General features: G+C 41.7%; 1 protein-coding gene across 6 annotated transcripts in view; it reads right to left on the bottom strand.

Annotated features, from left to right (window-relative positions):
- Positions 1-20640, bottom strand: part of PLCB1 (phospholipase C beta 1) — a 369472-nt gene that overhangs the window by 111062 nt on the left and 237770 nt on the right. For all 6 annotated transcript variants that reach the window (XM_088052361.1, XM_088052362.1, XM_088052364.1 and 3 more), the window contains 5 exons: positions 19606-19685; positions 17087-17140; positions 16492-16567; positions 11370-11470; positions 9831-9997 (listed from right to left, as the gene is read on the bottom strand). In XM_088052361.1, coding sequence (XP_087908487.1) covers positions 9831-9997; positions 11370-11470; positions 16492-16567; positions 17087-17140; positions 19606-19685 — 478 coding nt within the window. The remainder of the gene's footprint in view (positions 1-9830; positions 9998-11369; positions 11471-16491; positions 16568-17086; positions 17141-19605; positions 19686-20640) is intronic.

The raw sequence follows: 20640 nt of genomic DNA, 5'->3' as shown, positions 1-20640 counted from the left end.
AATTGGCGCCTTGTATCTCCCAGTCAGCAGCACAGAATTACAATTTTGTCTGACAGTGAAATCAGGTTTATTCCAATGCAATCTGTAACAATAATCACATTTGCTCTAATCCCACACAACTGAGCAGTCCTCTCAACTCCAAGATAAGAATCCAACAAGTAAAGCAGATACTTGATAATCCAGGGAGAGATCTGTAAATTGTATCCCATTGGGAATTCTCTCTCGCAAACAAGCACTGCAATTTACAGCTCATCAGGTATTAAAATTTCATGCACAGTGTGGAGTAGGATGCACAGGGTCCTGGTGTGTCTCTTAACACTGGGCACACATTAGCCACACTCTGCTCTCCAGCTCTGTGAGCCAGCAGAGAAGCTCACAAGATGAACTTACATAAAATTCACACCATGTGCAGAATTTGCCAGAGCTGCTCTTGCAGCATTTGCATCCAAGTGATGCTGAGACCTGCTTGGCTTTTCAGACTCATGTTCTACTACTATACTGCTATGGGGTAACTGGAGTTTCTGTCTGTATTTAGTTTTGCAAACCAGGGCAGGACAGGATTGCCCAAGGGACACCTTCTTAATGGCAAAGTCATCACAAGGAGAGAATATGGCACAAGCTCAGCCCAGACTGAAAAGACCCCAACCCTACAACTGGATTACTAAACCTTACCCCAGGAATCTCAGTGCTGCTTTGTTTTAGAAAAAACACTGAGGATGGCAAAGGCCTCAGCTCAGGATCTGCAGATATACCGAAGTATCAAAGTACCAACCCCCATTTGCACACCACATGCAGAAATCATCAGTAGCTCCTCCATTTTCGCAGTTCTCTCAATGATCAGTAAGGGTAAAAATTCACACTACTCAGACAACCTTGTCAAATTAATAAGTAGAGCAACAGCAATAGATCTGAATTACTGCATCTGGATATTAGTGAAGCATTTAATGAAGTTTTAAACTCAAATTTTTCCTAATTAGAAAAACTAATCTGCAAAAAACCTCAGATAGAAATAAACTGAGGTCAGCTTAAAAGATCACAGTTTCTTTGAATTTGAAAGCTGAACTGCACAAAAAGTCCAGAGGCTGAACATCGATCAGTAGTAGGTCTGGCTTCATAAAGTCCTTAATGATGGGAAAAAGTAAAATCAACAACACAGGGTTTAAAGAACAGACAGTTCTCTGGTGGCTGTAAGCAAAACAACAGGGCAAAGCTGTACTGAACCAGGTAAACTGGACACAAATCAAATGAGAACACACAAGTAATAATAATTCAAGCTACATAGCTAATCACTAGAGCAAAGAAAAAACGAAAATACAGAGGTGAAAAGGCAAGAAGATGCCTAGAAATCTATCACCCTGAGAAGCAGGTGAGATGCAGATAACAGCAACCCATCTGTATAAGAAGCTGCATCAAAAAAGGTGATTAAGAAAAAGGAATTAAACAGGTCATGAGACCAGAGTGAGCACTAGAAAACTTGGGGTGAGTGTCTGAAAAAGCTTGGCAGTGCTTCATCTAAGCGTGCTAGGAAACAGTCCTGCAGTGGATTTATTGGTTGTCTCATCACTTAAATCCTTTAAAATCAAAGCAGGACAATATCCTGTTGTGTTCAAATCTCATTTCCGTTCTCTAAACTTGGAGGAAAACATAATGGATCCAACTCTGCCCTCAGTTATACTTGCTCAAATACCTTCTGTAATTAGACAGCTACCTGGCCACAAACCAAAACAAGCTGTCTTGGGGAACATGTTCTTGAAACAGAAATGGAAAACTCACTCAGTAAGAAAGGAACAGAGCAAGGTTCCTCAGTCCAGCCTTGAATGGGTACAGCGCAGTAAGACACAGGGAAATCTGAACATAAATAGAGAATGGTAGCTCTGATACAAGATCAGGATAAATGCTTACTGAACAACAGACAGCGAGGGAAAACATGGGAAGGCAAACATGTTGTGCCTAAGCAGCTACATAAAAGAGCTTGCTCAGTATCCATTAATCCATGCGGAAATATCGCGTGCCCAAGGACACCGAGACCCAGAGCTTTGTGCAGAGGAAGGCTCATCGAGTAAAGCAGAGTTCAGTGTGTCTAAATCAGGAATGCTTGTCATTCTAATGAAGCTATCATACCCACTTTATCATCTGTACAAGTGCACAGAGAAAACTGAGAGTGGATACAATTATTTACCTTTTGCAGGGGTGGGGGGGCAAGAAAATGTCTGCAGATGGAAAACCACTTTTCTGAACTATCAAGATGAGGCAGTGCAGCCCAAGACACTTAATTCACTCCAGAGAGGAAATATTTCCTACAAGCTTCCATGCAAGCCATGCCAAACAGCAAATCTACTTCAATCAGAATTAAAATTTCAGGAGCATTCCAAGGACACTGCCATCTCCAAAGAGAAAGGAAGATGGAGTGTCACCTGAGTTAAAAAAAACAGATTTCCAAATCTCACTGGCACCTGCAGGCATGAACCATCCAGGTTTAACGAGATCTTAAAGACACTGTGCAATGTTGATCATGGTATTTATTTACTTATTTTATTAGAAGTCACAGGCTTTTTCAGCCCTTTTCAAGCTCTCTGGAAGGAAGGGCTCTAACCCACAGGGGCTACACAGCATATGAAAAGGATGTATTTTTCTCCAGCAGTGCTAGAGAACAGCAAAACACACATTGAAGCAGGGAAGAGACTAAGCACTCAACATTTTCTCTTCTTTAAAATTTATACCTTGGAAACACATTTATTTTGATGGATATTGATCCCTTAAATGCCTGCAGCAGCTTTAAAAACCTCTGCTGTTATAATGCATGGTCACAGTTCAGAGGTTCTGGTAAGCAGAGGTTCCGTGATAAGGAAAACAAGCCTTGGAACAGTTTCTAAAATTTTAGCAGGCAGATGTACACAAACTTGAATAACCAGTAATTGTTAAGGACTGGGGGAAAACCCCAATCAACAGATCTCTCCTAAGTCTCAAGACTGAAGCAGGGTTTTACAGCCATGAGCCCATTCTCTCTCCTGACTTCTCAGCAGAGATGTCGTAGAAATCGTTTCTGACAGGATATCCCTTACAGGGTATCAGAAGATAGTTAGTTTAGATCCAGTTAAATCCACAAAACCACTACAAAACCACCTTCACTCCAGTCCCTAGGTAGCAGTGGAATGAGCACTTTGCAACACGGCAGATTTCTAAGGCATCTGAGTGGAAAGGATTTACATCGGACAGATAAAAACACCATTCATCCCACAATACTATAGTTATTTCTGACAGACTTCTGAAAGAGGGACACCATTGGAATATGTCACTGTCTTGCCAAATCTCTCAAAAACATCCTCCGTACAATGCCTCAGAGCGATCCTGGGAGATGGAATAATGTTAAATGTTGGCTTGCTTCCAATTACTAAGTTGCACTAAAAGACATCTAAAAATACATATTTTTTTCTGCTAAGTGATACTTCTCTACCTAAGCTATTAATGCACTTGCCAAAAAGACTGTCCTGTAGTATCATGGGAAGAGACAAGAGAAAAGTGTCAGTGTGCTGTAAGTGCTGAAAAAAATCTAAAAGAGAAAAATCACAACTGACATTTTTACTTCCAGAAACTCCTGCAGTTGAAAGAAGATTAATATTAAAAAGAAATGGAAATGAATAAAGGGGTGGCACTGCAAAGACAGTGCAAATAAACTGAAAAGAAGGGATTTCAGTCCCTTTAAAGAGCTTTCCTTATCTGTTCCTTAAACTTCTCCAGCTGCAGTCACTGCAGTGGACAATCCCGTTCATAAACAACTTGAGCTCTCTCCTAATAACAATTGCATTTTTGCCCTCTTTACTACCTCTGGTAGTCTGTGCCAGGACCATATTGTTAGGAAAGTTTTCCTAATTTCCAGCCTAAATTTATTCAAGGCCACTTGATCCCTCTGTGTTCTTGTGCCAACATTGTCCTTTAGTTTACCACTTCTTTCTGCCTCCCCAGCGTTTAACCCCGCTGTATTTACAGGCATATTCCAGCTAAAGGATATTGTTAGATGATTGCATCTGACATGAGAAGGGAAACTTCCTCATATGGATGTTGTGTTCCAGCAGTGCCCAGGCTCTGAGAGCCCTGTTCTGACAGATAGCAAACATCCCAAAACACTCAAGGATTGGGGCTGGCTCCTCCAGGCACAGCCTGACTGTCTGTTGAGTCGAGCCAACCCGAGCATGAGACCAACCCCAAAAATGACACACAAGAGGGGATGGCCCAGTGGCAATGAGCCCATTTGTGACTCCTGTACCACCAGTCCTAAATGTCACCCAGTGGATCCCAGCAGCCTTCACTCCCTGTGTCCTCAGGGGCCCTTTCCAGCTGAAAGCACCACATTTGTACAAGTCATAATGAAGAGTCAAGCCATGCCATGTTTGTCCAAACTTTATCTACATTTGTTTCCTTCAGCACTTGAGTCAGGCTCCTTTATATTTTCAGAAGTAAACTTTATCTAATATCCATCTTCAAATAATAAATTCAGCTGCTAAAATTGAATACTTCCCTGTGCTTCATAAAAGAGGCAACAACAAGCACAAAAGAAACAGTTTTACTGTTGGACAAAGTTTTCTATTTATGGGCTCTGATAGTCTGAGGCCGAGTCAAACACAATTCAGGCAGGCAGAGAAAAATGTGTCTCCATAACCCCTGAAACGCATTATTGACGTAAGAGTCTCTTATCTCTGAGCAAAGCTCCAGCTGGAGCAAATGAGGCTCTAAAACCTCTAAAAAGGTGTTTTGCTTTGTAGTCCTGCCACCCCAAGTTTTTCAGCCATTCTCAGTGCTAGGATACAGGGTTAAAGGCTGCCTGTAGGGTTTGATCCCAGGGCTGACCAGGTGGTCCCTCTGGATTCCAGGTGATGGAGCAGGAGTCAGTGGTGTGGCCACTGCCATGTTTGATAGCACAGGGCTGGGCTGACTGCAGAACCTGCATTGTCACCACGACTTTATGCTCTGCAGCTCTGAGGACAAATTCCACAGTAAGGCTGGGCCATTCTACGTTCAGCACTGTTTCACTGACACCAGCAGAGCTACTCCTGGTATCAGATACCAGGTCCAAAATGGATTTCTGCAAAGCTCAAAGTATCTGCATCATACACTGAAGTTCACAAAACTTGCCCTCCCTGGAACCCTAAATATATTTTGGTTGTTTTCATTATCTCTACTGCCAACAGCAGTGTTCAGTGTTGTACAATCCATTATCAGTAGTCCACATCACTGTTTCAGTTGGTACGGTTCAAAGATGACACAATTTACCTGTAAAGCAGATGCAAAAAATCCTTATAATTGAGGACTTTCCATTCTAAAAGATTTTCACATTTAGTTTTTCACTTGAGATGCAATGTTCCAAACAACTGCAAGATCTGAAATTAATTTTACAGCTTAATTAGAAAAAAACAACCTCCAGTGAATTACAGAAATACATTTTGCAAACTCGTTTTGACAAATAGTTTCCATTAACTTATTTATGCTGACATATTATCCATACTAACATCGTTGCATATATATATTTTTTTAATTTTTTTTTAAACAATTGAAAAAAAAGGTTTTCTGGTAAGCTACTTAACTTAGCACACACTGCTGACAGCCTGAGCTAGACTACAACTTTGGTGTGGCTTAAACATTTCAAAGAGTAGTAAATCATGACTGGGATCTACTGTTCTGTCAATATTTGAGACAGAAACAGTGCAGAGAACTCTTCTCTTGTACAGCTGGAATGCTGGAAAGCACTGCCAATCCTGAAGTTAATGGGCTTTTGGGTAAGCATTCTTACTTTCCAGCATTACAATTGGGAGGCCAAAGAATTTCAACTGTTTTGTAACGCTTCCTACAAATGTTTTTTACCAGAAGGCCCAACCATTTGCCTGAATGATTTATACATCAGAATTTATGCTTTAAATATTATGAAGTATGTCTTAAAAGTAGAGCCATGGCTGCACAGTGCTTGTTTTTGCCATTAAAATCTGTTACCTAGGAAATTACCCCCTTCTGCCATCGAAAGAATCCAATGTGTAATTATTCTTAAGCAGTTACTAAAAGGTGAATTTAATGCAGTGTGGTGAAAATGTTTAAATTGCATAGAAGTTTAAAGGAGGAAAAACACATTTATGCTGGAGTGAACACTGCCTGGTGTTAAGGCTGCCATGGGAAAAATATGTACAATAGATGCTGTAAAAAATTAAATGTATCTTAATTTAATGATAATTGCTTAATGATAATTGCTTAATTTATTTTATTACCTAAGAAAAACTCAGCACAACAACTACCAGTAAACGCACACTGCAAAAGAGAATTAATACTGGAATTCAGAGAGAGTCATGCAAACCAGCTCCTCTATAATCCTTCTAAATACACGTCTAACCAAAGCTGACACACAACAAATAGATACAGAGACAATCTGGAGAAAGAAACACTGTGAAATAAAAGAGCAAAGCTCTTTTCCTGGGTGCAGATCTAAAGGCTTGGCCCTTTAAAATTAAAGAAGCAGAGATAATATTCAAATAAATGCATCCTTTAAGAGGGGAAAAAAAAAAATCAACATCTTTATGCCATTACTTAAAGCACTTTCACACTCTATTTTTAAATCTTTCACCACAAAAACCACTCTAAAAATAAAGGCTAATAATAATCTAACCCTTGTCTTGCTCTCTCCAAGGACAATGGTGGAAACATGTATTTTACAGCTTTAGTTTTTTCACACCTCCTTTCCCTAGCAGACCTTGGGTTTGTGCTCTTCCCTGCTTTCATTTCTAGTCTGGTACCTGGGTACAGCTCTTCCCACATGTTCTGAGTGTGGAAGTGACACAGGATGCCCCCAGAGCTGTGGCTCTGTGGTCTCCAGAACACTTAGCTGATTTCAGAATGAAAGGTTTAAACTGAGACAATGGGATTTGAGCTCCCAAAGCTCCTTTTTGACTCAGAAACTTACAGAAATTGATTGCATCATTAAGTAAAGGATAAACCAACATGTTTCTGCAGAATGGGAAAATCATATCTACGGTAAAATATTTTCCAGCCTCACAGGCCCCAGCACCCTTCTGCTGACAGGGAGAGACTGCTCAGCACTACCAGGGACTTCTTCCTGCTCCCACCTGATAAGGGAACACGTTCTACAGTGAATTAATCTCCTTCACTGCACGACACAAAGCATTAACCACAACAGCTTACCTGAACCACAATAAAACACTACTCCAGGCATTTAACCTATGCAGATGTCAAGCCCACCTATCTGCTGATTCTGCAAAAGCTCTACCATATCCCTGCAATAAATACACCTAAAATACATCAGTGACAAGCAGGAGCACGGGCAGGAGTTTTACTCTGAACTCTGTAAGCTAAGGAACTTCACCAGCAACAACACCAGAATTAGATTTTACCACGTACCTGAGGAGCTGCAAAAATTTAAAATATTATGGACAGCTCTTGCTTACTGTGCTCAAAATAGTGTAGGTGAGCAGCAACAGGTACAACAAAAGGGCTACAAGGGGAATGATGAGATCCCAAAAGCGTTTTAACAGTGCTGTGAAAATTGAGACAGCACAACTCACTAGAAATTCATTTAATTAGCTATGAGAGAATAATTAGAACAGAATATTCTGGTATGGTGGATGTGCACAGGCAATGAACTCAGACAGGAAATTAGGAAGAGCGATCATCAGACGAGTGAAGGTCTAGCACTACCCAAACAGGGAACGTAGAGTCAGGTGCTGTACACAGCTTCCACTTCATGAATATGGATTTATGTTTTCAAGGAAAAAAAATCCCTGATTTTATTTAAAAGAACTTTTCAATGCATGCAATTTTATTTGATAAGAAGCATGTGCAGCACACTTTTGGAGGTTGCCCAGGTACCTGTGTTCACATTTCCAGCCAAAAACTGTCTGAAAATTTTACTTCAACATCCCTGGCAGCAGGAATCCTGGGTGATCATCCCTTTTACAGAACACCATATTAAAAGGTTAAATCACTGCTCTAAATATGTGGTTATATTTTAGTGACATTTCATAGAAATGAAGCATTTTTTGACAATTATTCTATGAGTGTAGATATGAATGCACACCTACACTTCATTTAATATACAGTGAATTGCATTCCCAACTGGGAGCAGATGTACAGAAAATATTGTGTCCCCATGTCATTCCTGATTAGCCAATTCCTGTCATTTTAAGGCAGTAAGCTTGGGATTTGCACTGGGGCATGTGCCAGCTCCTGCAGCTCAGCTGCCAGACAGGGAGGTGGTGTCTTCAGCACAGAGGTGGTTCTCAGGTTGTGCCAGCTGGACCCCAGTGCACAAGTCTGAAAAGGGAAAAAAACAAACCCACAACAATCCCACAAAAAGAATTAACTCTCTGTGATCTGCCTTGCCCTTGTTCAAGTCAGCATTTTCAGAGAGAACTGATTCTTTAAGAGCAACATAAATCACACCCAGGGAGAGAAGCACCTATGGAACAGCAAGTGTCTACAGCAAGTGTGTGCACCAAGGTAAACAGGGTGCAGCTGGAGGTGCCCCACAAATCCCATTGGAGGGTGGTGGCAAACACCACCACAGCACCCTTCCTCCTGGGCTCTCTTTCATGTTTTCTCCTTACTACTAATCAGAAGGTGATTCCATTTTGACTCTGGTGTTCTTCTTCAGCACACCTCCTTCTAATAAATCCTGTATTTGGTTTATATGAAGTGCTAATATTTGGGTAACAAGAATGATCTTTTAGGTAACAGACTTTCCTGCCGCTGGTGGGAAATAAGGTAAGCACAGAGCACAGTTCTAATATTTGCACAGATGAGAAAGGAGGTCACAACGTATTTCCATTTACTCAAGGTACTGTTCCTACTGACGTCAAAGACAGTTTGCATAAATATGGCAAAGAAGCAGGATTTAACCCTCCAGCAAAACCTCTGGAAACACTCAGTTTGATTGGACTAGAAAAATAAGAAGCCTTAAGAGAAAAATTAGAAGTGTTTGAGAGACAACATTGATTGTGACATCAATTTCCTTCAGGAAGACGTCAAGGTGAGAAGGCTTCCAGGGAGAGGTGCGAGTGCCTCCAGTTAACCTCTAGACTGTTGGGTCTTTTTTGACTTTTTTTGATCCACAATCTCTGGATCAAACAATCTTTTTTTCATATTAGATCTGTTTTTCAGGATACTCCCATGCTTCTAAAATTTCTAAGGTGTAAACACACCGAAAGCTGGGCTAATCATTAGGATACATGGATTGGAATAAAACAGACACAAACTGAACGCTATTTTAAGACTTGTGGTGGTAGCAAAAATCTGCAGAGATTTTTGCAGGAGTTCTTTCACTGTTTTTGGCAAAATGCCCAGCTAAGTCCTGACAACACTTGAGATGTTCAAAAGGGAATTTTCTGTGATTATAGCATGAAATACACTAAGTTGATCTCACATCTTGCACTGTCCACCGCTTTATCCAAAAGCAGAGGGCTAGACTTAATAGTATTATTAAATGATAGAATTATCATGCTTTTAGTTCCACTGTCCCAGTTTTTTTCTTTCAACTTTACATTTTGGATGCTGGTAAACAGCCATTGTGATAGCCAGGTTTCTGCTGAGGGTCACACACCAGAGCAGCCCTTCTGTCAATCACACACACTGCAAAGCAAGCATAGAAACCAGCCTGTCCTTCCTAACCTGATACCAACCAAATACTTTCAAAAATGCACCACATCATGTCTGACAGGCCTGCATGATCCCAAAAGCAGACAGCTAGGAAAGCAACTGGACTTGGAACCAAATTTTACTGTAGGATAATTGTTTCTCCACCAAGAAGTGAGTCCAGCAGGAGTGTGAAATCCACTGACCTTTCTTTGCTAGGTTGCTGTTAGGTTCGTACTTCTCAATCAGCACTTGAACTTGCTCTTGTTTCAGTGGTGGATAAAGGATCTCATTTAACCGTGGATCCCGTTGTTTCAAATTTATAAAGTCCATCATCTGATCAACAGTAAGGTAGGGTTTGCTCTTGGCACCACTGGAGAGAGATTAAAGCATCAGCAAAGTCATTTTAATACATTTCCTGGAAATCCTGTTCCATGTCCGAAACTTCCCAAGGAAACTGAAACAAGATTCATACAAAACTATGATACAACAAAAACATCGCTCCACTGTGTCTCTGGACTAACTTATTTTGCCAAAGGCTCTTCATCAGACATCTAGGAGGAAGATCTTTGACAATGTTCAGCATTACAGGCATCAATGGGAAGACTTGGAGCAATGCTAAAAGTCTTTCATTCCTCTGAATTCTTGGAATTAAGCTATTTAAAAATGTAAAAGAGAAAACAACCATGGAATTCAATCTCGAGCTTGCCACAAACATTCTGTTGGCATTCCTGGCCCAACTATTTGGGTTTACTGCTGAATAACAGCAGCCCTGATTTCATTATTCTGGTAATTTGTGTGGGTCTTTTTTTTATGAATGCTCTAAAAGCTTGGAGGTGCTCTGTAATGCAAGCAAAAAGATGTCTATTTAGAGAGTCAGTGAAAACAGCAGAGTTTGGGTACAAGTTGTGCCCAGATAGAAATCCAGGCCGCCTCTGGGCCCGGCAATGAGCTCAGGGCTGTCTAGAGCACTTGGGCCTGGCTCTGCTCTGCCAGGGAGCAATGGGAAGCTTCTCCTGGGTGCAGTGGGAGCAAATTTGGACAGGGCTGTGCTCCTCTGAAACCCCAACCTTAGGGACAACAACCCCAAAAGGGAAATGTGAGCACAGTCATGTTGCTAAACTACGTTCACCACTTGCTTTGGAGGTCGTGGCGTGTATTTTGGAAATTGCTTTCCTCTCTTATTGCTTAATGTTCTGACTCAATTGATCAGGCTCTGCTGAAACTGGCAGTACACAGATTGCTGCAAGGGCTAGAAGCACCAGGAGTTACAGAGCTCATGACTGAATGTATGAAATCAGTTGTAGCCGGCTGCTAATTTAATTTCACGGTGTGAATTCATCATACACAAACCCTAAAAGATACAGCATTTTTTTGCCAGTCCTAATGAAGCTTTTGGGGGTGATTATACATATTCTCGTGCCTATTTCATGCTGTTATTGCTTATTATTCTTCTTTACTTACTTGGAAACCTAAACTATCTTGATCAATACCGAAAAACAAGACCTGGCAGTTCTGCTCCTTTAGGAACAAATTCCTTTAAAACTCAGAAGTAGAAGTAAAAGCCTGGGTGAGAAGGAACCCTTGATCCAAGATTAAATAACAGCCCTGCTTGACATTTAAATCTGTTACTGGCAAGCATTGCATGTTGCTATAGTATAAATAACCTACTTTGGCATCCCCAGCCCAAAAAAATCAGTGAATGGGAGAAAGAAATAAATAAACCAGTGAGAGTCTTTCCTTACAACTCAGAAAAGATGTGGTCGATCTCAGGCCGAGGGCAGAGGTTGTTTAAGAACACTCTGTACACTTCTGGCGTGAAGTCGTCTTGAGGGATTGAATCATTCTGTGAAATGGGAAAAAAAAACAGTGAAAGAGAGATACAGCACTTTTATATGTTCTTTGCAAACAGATCACTCACTTTTTGGCTGCTTTTGATTTCCTTCCTGCAACCTAGAGGAGCCCAGACTCTTCAGGATTATAAATTCCCCTGAATCACAGAGCAGCCTATCTTTAAAAAATACGTTCAAACACATCTATTAGCTTCCATGAGGCACAGTTATCTCATTCTCTGAGCACCTGTGAAGGAGAAGGAAGGGACATCTCCCCATCTAACCCCCAAACTACAGCAGAAATAGCTCTATCAGCCCTGATGAAGCCTCTGACCTCACCCCCAGCAGTGCTGAGCCTGTTTTTGAGCGAGCAGAACTGCAGCGTCACGGAAGATGAGGATGTCACTCATCCTCATCAGCTAGGGAACAAACTGGGTCACTGTGTCATTAGTGATACACTTGTTCCCTGACAGCAGCAGCAATTTTGCCTTTTCCTTCCTGAAGATACACGTTCAAGATGCCACAATTCTGGGCAAGACTCAAACAGCACAGCTTTTCTATCCATCTTTGTCTCAAACACTCAGTGTAACATATTTGGCAATCAGATTTCTTTTAGAGGAATTGATAAAAATGCTCTCCTGCAGAAGACATGCCAGTATTTTTTTTTCCTTACATTTTCTACAATTTAGAGCGATTTAAATTTAGTCCAACTTCTAGACGACAATTTCATCATCCTCACTACATTTTTCTCCAAAAAAATCAAATTACTGGAGGCAATTACTGTACTGGGTAAGTCCTTTGCATGAAGCTAGAGAGTTCTTCATCCAAAGCTATGACATGTGGGCTCTGGGAGCACCATGGACCCACAGGATGCCTCTCCATGCTCCAAAATGCAATGAACTAGAGGAGGAAAATTTTGACTTGCGCACAAAGCTGTTTTCTTGGCAGGCCATTGGAACCTGGCTGTCTGGGAAGCGAGCTGCTGCTGGGGCAATCAGTGCTTGTATTTATTCTGCCTGTTTAGCACCGTTGCCAAGGGAACCGGAAGCATCCGTTCAAGCCTTTGTCAGGCACAAGGAAACTTTTCTATATTTTTCCTGCTTTAGGTTACAATAAATAAATGATACCACAGGCGTCGCTTTGTCTCCTTTCATCTGAAACCAGCAGAGGCTCAAGAGGGCTTTATTCTGTCTCTGTCCACAAGAGCAGATTGACCAATCTGAGCTGTTCCTCTGCTCTGCCTGGATAACCATCTCCAGGCTCCAGCATTCTAAGGTGACCCCGTCAGACCCTTGTGCCGTGCTTTTTTTGGCAGACTGCGAGTGGCTGTGGGGTGAACTGGTTCAAAACTTACCCAGCCAAAACCTCCCTGTGTGTTTTACATGGGATCAATCCCTGAGCCAGGTAACTCCCAGTGGCACTGCTGCTGCTAAATCCAGTGCAAGGGTGGATGGAGAAGTCGGAAAGCTGAGGGTACAGGATGAAGTGAACTTTCAGTGAAGGCTGCCAGTGGCACTGAACCTGCACCCGTGACGCTGATAAATTCAAGCTGTGGAGCTCTCTGTGCTGACACCTGTGTTTTCCTTAAGGGATTCTCAAAGCCTGGGAATTTTCTTGTTAGAGTTGGCACCCTGCCCTCCTCTGGTCCCTCTCCTGATAACCCCAGTCCAGCAGGGTGCTGCTCCTCAGCTGAGAGCTCTTCAATGATTCTCTAAATAGGACAGAACTACACTCCACCCATCAAACTACTGGTTTTTTCTTTACAAGGGATTTACAAGGGCTCAGCTGAACAAATGTGGATCTCTTCCAATGACCTGAGATCCAGGCTCTGATTTGCCACTCAGACCCAATTAACAGACATCAGTTTGCCTCCCCATGTCTCCAAATACCAACCACAAAAAGAATAACCAACACAAGCCTTCAGGCATAAGTATACAGAACTTTTTAATAGGTATTTCCTACCAGTATCATAATCAATGGGCTACAAAACACAAATATCTAGATGGGAGATGAAAGCCACCTCAGGCACAACCTCACACAACTATATTTGGCTTCCCAAAGCCTGTCTGCCCAAAGGGATTAAAATACACTGCCCCCTTACTCAGCCTGGTCTGAGCCAGCCCTATTTCAGAGGAACCACCCACACACCTTATGGGCTCATCTCTTTTTTGACACCAATGAACAAAGCACAAACCTTCTGTACCACATGACAGCATCCCTTGTTTCCAGCCTGGCTTAATACTGGCATTCAATTTTATTCCATGATTAAGACTCCCTATTAATTTCAAGCACTGCTGATTTATGATTTGCCTGGTAATCTGCCTGCTTTTAGAACATCTGTATCCAGTCTGTTACGTATTTGGCAGCATAAGAGCTAATTCAGATTATTTGCACAGACTGGACACAAGTGTTGGTTATTCTATTTTAACAGTCAAGCTCACTGGTGCTTCTTTGTGAACCTCAACATTAGCTAGAAGGCAAAAACCACTCTTCACAGCCAAAAGGCCAGCTAAAATAAAGCTCTTCAAATTCTATTTAAGGCACCTTTAACCAAAACAAAAATATCCAACAATAACAAAAAACAAATTTCCAAAAAGTAGCCAAGATTTAAAAAACAACAACAAACATAGGACAATCAGATAGCAAACTCAGAAATTCATTGGGGTATTTTAATACTTTGTTTAAACATTTATTTAAAGATCCTTCTGCTTTCAGATTTGCTGGATGATGACTGTTCCAAAAATCAGGGCTTGATCCTGCGAGACTCTACACAGGCCAGTTCTCATCCAGAAAGAGAGAAATTAATAAAGCCATGCTTTGAAAAAGTGCTTAACTTGAGGTCCAGCACTGTGGATCTCTCTGTGATCTGTCTCTGCTGCTCGGCTGAATCAGGGCTGGAGTGCTCAGCTCTGCAGAGAATCCATCCCTTATTAAGGTCCTTAAATACAAAATAAAGGATTTATTTTCAGCAATTCCAAGGATCCTCTTTGGTGCTATTCCTCAGGATGAAAACAATTGCCCAGGCAATGAGAACTCTTCCTCCTCTTGCACTAAATGCAGAGCCAGCACGTTGTGCCACAGGGTGTCCTGGCAAACACACACACAGGGAATTCCCTGGAGAGTGGCTGATGGATGGGGATACTTGCCCTGTCACAGAAAAGTCCACACAGGGACATTATCTCCCAGAACCTGTGCCCAGATCACTGCAAAAGGCAGATGAGGGACTGTCCCAGGCTTGAAGATTCATTCCTAAATTCCAAGAGCTGCAGCCAAACATCGCTGAAACTTGTGGCCAACAAGCTCCGTAAATTCCCAGGGCAATGAGAGGTGTGGAACCTCAGGGAGAAAATCCATGAGGCACAAATACGAAACACCAAAGAGACTGAACTGTCTGTGAGAGATTTTCATTAATCCTCTCAATAATTTGGTGTTATTTTGCTGAGCAAGACTCCCTGATACTCATGTCTTGCACACTGCTGGAGTCCATTGCTCTTCCAATGCTTTATGGGAACACCATTTGTCCTGCGGTATAATAGGGCAGAAAAGCTGGGAGTTGAAACTAAGAATTTCACTTGTTCAAATAAACAGGAACACAAAGGAAAAGAGCTGTAGTTGAAGTTCTGCTTTTCTTCTATTCTGTTACCTCCATGAGATCCAGTTTTGCCCTTCTACAATATTTTTCAAAGATGATCAACACAGTTTTCTTGGGTGCATGCAGCGCATTTCTCTTTCGTCCCGACCAAAGAAAGGATCTACTTTACACTCTGAATAATTTTCAAGATGGTATCCCAGCAACAAGCATCCAGCAGTGTGTATGTAGAATTGGCTCTACTTAGATAAATAGCAGAAAAAGGCTGCAGTTTCTTCCAAAGACCCAAATGATATTTAAATTTTCTTTTCAGAGACATATAGTAAATGGAAGAAATAAATCAGCTGATTCAGAAAGCAGCACCTCAGAGATTTTTTTTGTCCACTTTGTCTTGTTTGCTACCAATTAAATGGAAACTCATCTTTAAAATTATTCTCTCCATGTTTCTAACCTCACAATACTACTTTAGATAAGATTATTACAGTATTTTATACCTACTTTGCTGACATTCCTTGAAATTTTATGGAATTGAGCTCCCAAACCTATGAAGGAAGGTCTCAATGCAAGGAGTGTCTGAGGTTTGCCTGGTGAAGATTTTGCTCCACTGTTGTTCTGGAGCTGTAGGAATGGGATCTATTAAACCACTGAGGGAACAAATGTTGAGGAAGCCTCACAGCACAGAGTTTTGTGTAAGTCAAGGGATCAGGAGATGCAGGCTCTCCTCTGCTACAGAATGGTTTTGCCCCACCTCTTGGATCCCTGAATGAAGGAATTATCCTGCAAGAAGCTTTTCTGGGATTAAAACCCAGTTTGAGTAGGAGGTGGGGCCAGATATCCCATTATGGTCCCTCCCAGCCTTACCCAATCTGTGATTCTGTGACTCCAGCATTAACTGGAATCACCTGCTCAAGCTGATTCCTTCTGAGAAAAGCCTGCTTGAGGGTGAGGTACCATCCTGGAAATGCTCTGAGAGCTCCTGGATTAGCAGGATGCAATGGCTGCAGCCCTGCAGTGTTAACAGCTTCCACAACAGAGCACTTCAACATTTCCTTTGTGCACCTTTCGGATAAGCCAGGGTGGGTTTAGCCTGTCACTTATCTCCAGCTATAGATCACACCTCAGGCTAACACTGCTCTGAAACCATGCCTTGGAAACTGTGCAACAATCACCCATTCTTAAAATGCCCTCACAGGATTCCTCCAGGACAGGTCACACAAACTCTGCCCTTTCTTTGAATCCTTTTAGGCTTCTTCCAGGTGTTCCCGATCCTAAACAACTTCTACTCAAAGGTACTCAGATGGGTATCAGGAGCTTCTGTGTGGGAAAGCCAGACAGCTGCTGAGGAACCATCCAGCAGCAAATCATGCTCAGCCATGAACAAACTCAGAAGAAAGGAAACAACACCAAATCCAAGCAATGCTGATCTGAATAACTGCAGATGCTTACCCTGGAAGAGGGAAGGTTACAGGCTTCTAACGCGGTCTCTACCCGTTTTCTGTCGGAGGAGAACAAGCGGTATATGCTGCAAAATGAGGACAAAACAGAGGGATCTGGCTTAAAGACATGCCTTGATGGCCCATGTGGTTCAAAGACTGAGTATCTCTTAACAGCCTATTACATCTTTAGCTATTTATTTCCATTTTGGCTGCTTGGTAACAGAGGGGAGTTTAACGGTGCTCAGTTTTAACTCTACCCCACACCAGCCCCTATTGCAGCAGTATTTATTTCAGCTATCACTGGACTCTTCATTCCCCCGGTGACAAAATTTGAATCAGTTTATTTTCACATGTCCCTGGGATTAAAAAACTATGCTTTTTTTTTTTTCAATTTTTACAAGTGGAAAGAACCAGGGCAGAAAGGCAGAATGTCTGTGCCCAAAGGGCATTTGAACAGAGACATCCCAAGTATCACTGGCCACTCTGTTATAAACAGAGGGTAAAATTATTCTTCTAGGCACAAGGGTCTCATGCTCATCCCAAACACATATTCACACCCCAAAGTCAGCAGAGAGTACGTGGTAAGGAAGGAGAACAGCACTTACTTCTTCAGAGGAATGCGCCCCTCTGGAGTCACCTGCAGCTTGAGTTTGGTGTAGCTGTGGAGAGAGAAGCACCCTGCTTTATTTTTACAGCATTTTCAAGAACCTCTCCACCAACTTTCTAGCTCTGGGCTAATGCTCTGATCATGTGGCAAGTTCCACTCAGTTCTTTCTCCCAGTATGAAAACATGTTGGGATATTGTTATTGACTAAAAACCTTCTCTTGTCTGTCCTGGGATAACTGTAAATGAGTCTTGCAGTAACATCATCTGGTGAAAAATGTGGCAACACTTAAGAGGACTTTTTTGTTCTTGTTAAAAAACTCAGCTTTTTTCACTTTACCCACTGGTCTGCCAAAAGAAGAAGAAACTGCATGGTTCTAATAAACTTTCCTTTTCTTCCCAACAAAAAATGCCATTAGCAACCACTTCAAAAACAAAGTACATGCTAAAACTAGGATAACTGGGATAGGAACATTTCCACAAATCCTGGACTCCCCACATTCATGTTCTGGAAACTGAAGCCTTTCGTGCTACTGTGTCACCAAGCACAACTCCCAGCACTGAGGGAGATTAAAACAAAAAAAAATCACAGCAGTTATTTAAAAAAAGTAAAGTTTCTTTCACTCTTCCTTCTATTTTTTGAAAATTTTGACTATATTTTGGTCACATTGAGTGTTTTTCCTCTATAATCAAGGAAGTGAGAAATAACAGAAGATGGGAAAAAGCTTCTCAAGCTGTTTATTATTGCACTTCCAATGCTCCAAAGAACTGAATGTCATAAAGAAAAACCCCTTCATTCTGCCCTAATGCAATTTGGTTTTCTCTTTCAAGAAAAGGGTTCTGATAGGATTCCAACCAACCCTTTGCTTAGTACACTAATTATAATGGGGAAATAATTTAATCTTCAAAGTCATAGATTTCTTAAGTGACTGGTTTGGCATCTGTGCAGAGGAGCTGGGAAACCTTACGGTTTCCAAGTGATTTATTAATTAGTGGAAAAAAGACACAGGAATGCCATGCTTGCCTGCCACTGAATCTACGCAGTGTGTCCAGTGACTTCATCTTTAATTAATATGGCTTGAAAAACTGCCAAAGAATAGCTCCAGACAAGGAGCTCTGCTGTACTGTGTGATGACACATTTCTCCTCTGATTTGGGTAGGAAAAGACCCATTAGGTACAGCCCCAACCCTCCCCACTACAGACCTCTCAGCAGAGCCCACTGAGCACCTGGGGATTTCAGGGGCAAGGAAATTGTAGAACCAAATCATTCTCTAAACTCATCTCCAACCTACAGAGCTGAAGGAAGTCACCAGCTCAGGTGAGCACATTCCCCACTGCCAACACACAGAGCCAACAAGAAAAGTTAAATGCTCCCATCCATTTGGGATTTGGTTTGCCTAACACACCCCTGCTGTCCCAACATGCCATTATCAAACACAAAGCTGTAGTTCCAGCAACATCCTCCCTCCAGAGCTGCCTCAAGAATTTCTGTGGACTCCAGCTGCACCACAACAAACACCACGAGGAGGAAACACACACCCACAGATGCACATCCCTCCTTCCCAGAACAGGCACCTATGATCCTATGGGTCAAAAGTTAAGCACTCTGCAACATTCTGACACTGGATGCAGCTAGTGAAAATAGCCATTCCCAGCCTCAGAAAGTCCAGGAAAAGGGGAGGTTAATTTTGGAGGGCAGAAAGTTTTAGGAACGTAAGTTTAGAATTTAGCCGGACTGAGCCCCTGCCTGTGAGCAGGAAAAGGTCTTTTTGGGAGACACTTAGCTGATTTTAAGCAGCTAACTCACAGGCTGGGGAAGGTGCATCCCCTCTTTTAGAAGCCCAAAAGGCCAGTGAGTATCCCAGCTCAACACCAGCACTTTCTGGCAGGCTTTGCCACACTGTTCTCAAAGCTGTGATTTAAACAAAACTGCCTCTCATCAGTTAAGAATTGCTAATGTCAGGTTTAGCTCTCTTCCCTTTTAGTTGTGTATTTCACCCCAAATGTTCTCATAAACAGCTTTTCTACTTTGTGGAAAGCAACTCAGAATCTGCCCACTCTGCCGAGCAATCCAGAGGAATGAATTCCCTCTGGATCACATGGAAACCAGAGAGATTGGACTGAGGAAAAGAGATTTCTGACATTTATCTTTAATTTAATCAATAAAAGACAAAAAGGAAAACAAACCAGCAACAAGTCAGTCCAGAATATTCTTTCTTTTTAAATGGAGACCTTAGCCTACAGCTGGAGCTACAACAGTACAAGGGGCAGGGAGCATTCAAGTCTGTTTTTTTCTGCAATGATTTAACAGTTTGCAAGGAGAACCCTAAAAAGGATTTTTGTTTAGATGACTTCTAGATAACAGGCTTTTTAGAACCATACAAACAAGGACCTGTGTTTACAGAAGTGACAAGTCACCAGAGCAGAAACAATAGATGACAAGGTGAATAAGAAGCATGGAGGAAAATGACGCAGAGGGAAGAGCAACACCCACAGGGTGACATGCGAGGGCCACTTACGCTTTTTCCAGAAACGCGTCCCTTGACATGTTCTGTGCCAACAAATTTGTTGCCAAGCTGAACACTTCATCTGACCATTCCTATGAAGAGAAAAAGTTAATACATGAGGTTCAGTTTAGATGTTTACTGACACATTGCAAAATATTTTTGAAAATTATGCTTTCAAAAAAAGGGTCTAATTAAAGCCAGAACTTGATTTTTCCAATTACAGCTTCTCACCTGTGAGACCTGATTTTCTCATGCTACAAAAAAATATAAAGACTGTAACAAATTAATTTTTTTCCCTCTTCCCAGTCTAGGGAAGAAATGCCACAGAATCATGGAATGGTTTGGGTTGGAAGGGATGTCCAAGAGGATCCAGATCCAGCCCCCTGCTGTGGGCAGGGACACTTTCCCCTAGACCAGGTTGCTCCACATTGCTCAAAGTCCTTCCCTTGCACCCCTGAGCTTTCCCAGGTTCCCAGCATGACTGATCCATGATCATAAACTGAAGTTTTGACTTGTCCTGCTCTCGTCCCTTGCAGGTCTCTCCCACAGCTTTTCATTGACAGCTTCAGTGTGTTTTTCCTTTCTAACCTGGTGTTTATTCACAGTCTTTAAATGCAAACCTTTTTAATTACAACTGTGGTTTTGGATTGGCTTCATTTCACCCCATTAAAAGAAGGGGAAGAAAATAAGCAATGCCTTTGCAAACAATGTGATTTTTTTGTTTGTTTTAGTTGAGAAAGCTTTTGGACTTTTGTTGCAAACTGAAGTTATGTTTCCTTTCATAACAGTCCAAATCCAAAATTCCCACTGCCACACTCTGGGAAGTATTCCCTTCTCCTTGGCCTTTTCCTAAGGAAAAAAATATATATTAAATAAAAAATAAAAAAAAAGGAGGATTCAATTCTGACAAAAATGGATAGGGATGGGAAGTGTCATTGACATTCAATGAAACAAATGTTCCTACATCACTTTGGAGCTTAGAGCTTGTTTTACCTAAAAAGCCTAATTTTTCCACACAACCATGTGATTGATTTGAGAAATTGGGGT

This window comes from Pseudopodoces humilis, chromosome 3 (assembly GCF_049639895.1).
Source record: "Pseudopodoces humilis isolate 2021_Gansu_Grassland_sample_001 chromosome 3, ASM4963989v1, whole genome shotgun sequence".
Taxonomy (NCBI): Eukaryota; Metazoa; Chordata; class Aves; order Passeriformes; family Paridae; genus Pseudopodoces; species Pseudopodoces humilis.
This window is presented reverse-complemented; position numbering and strand designations above follow the sequence as displayed.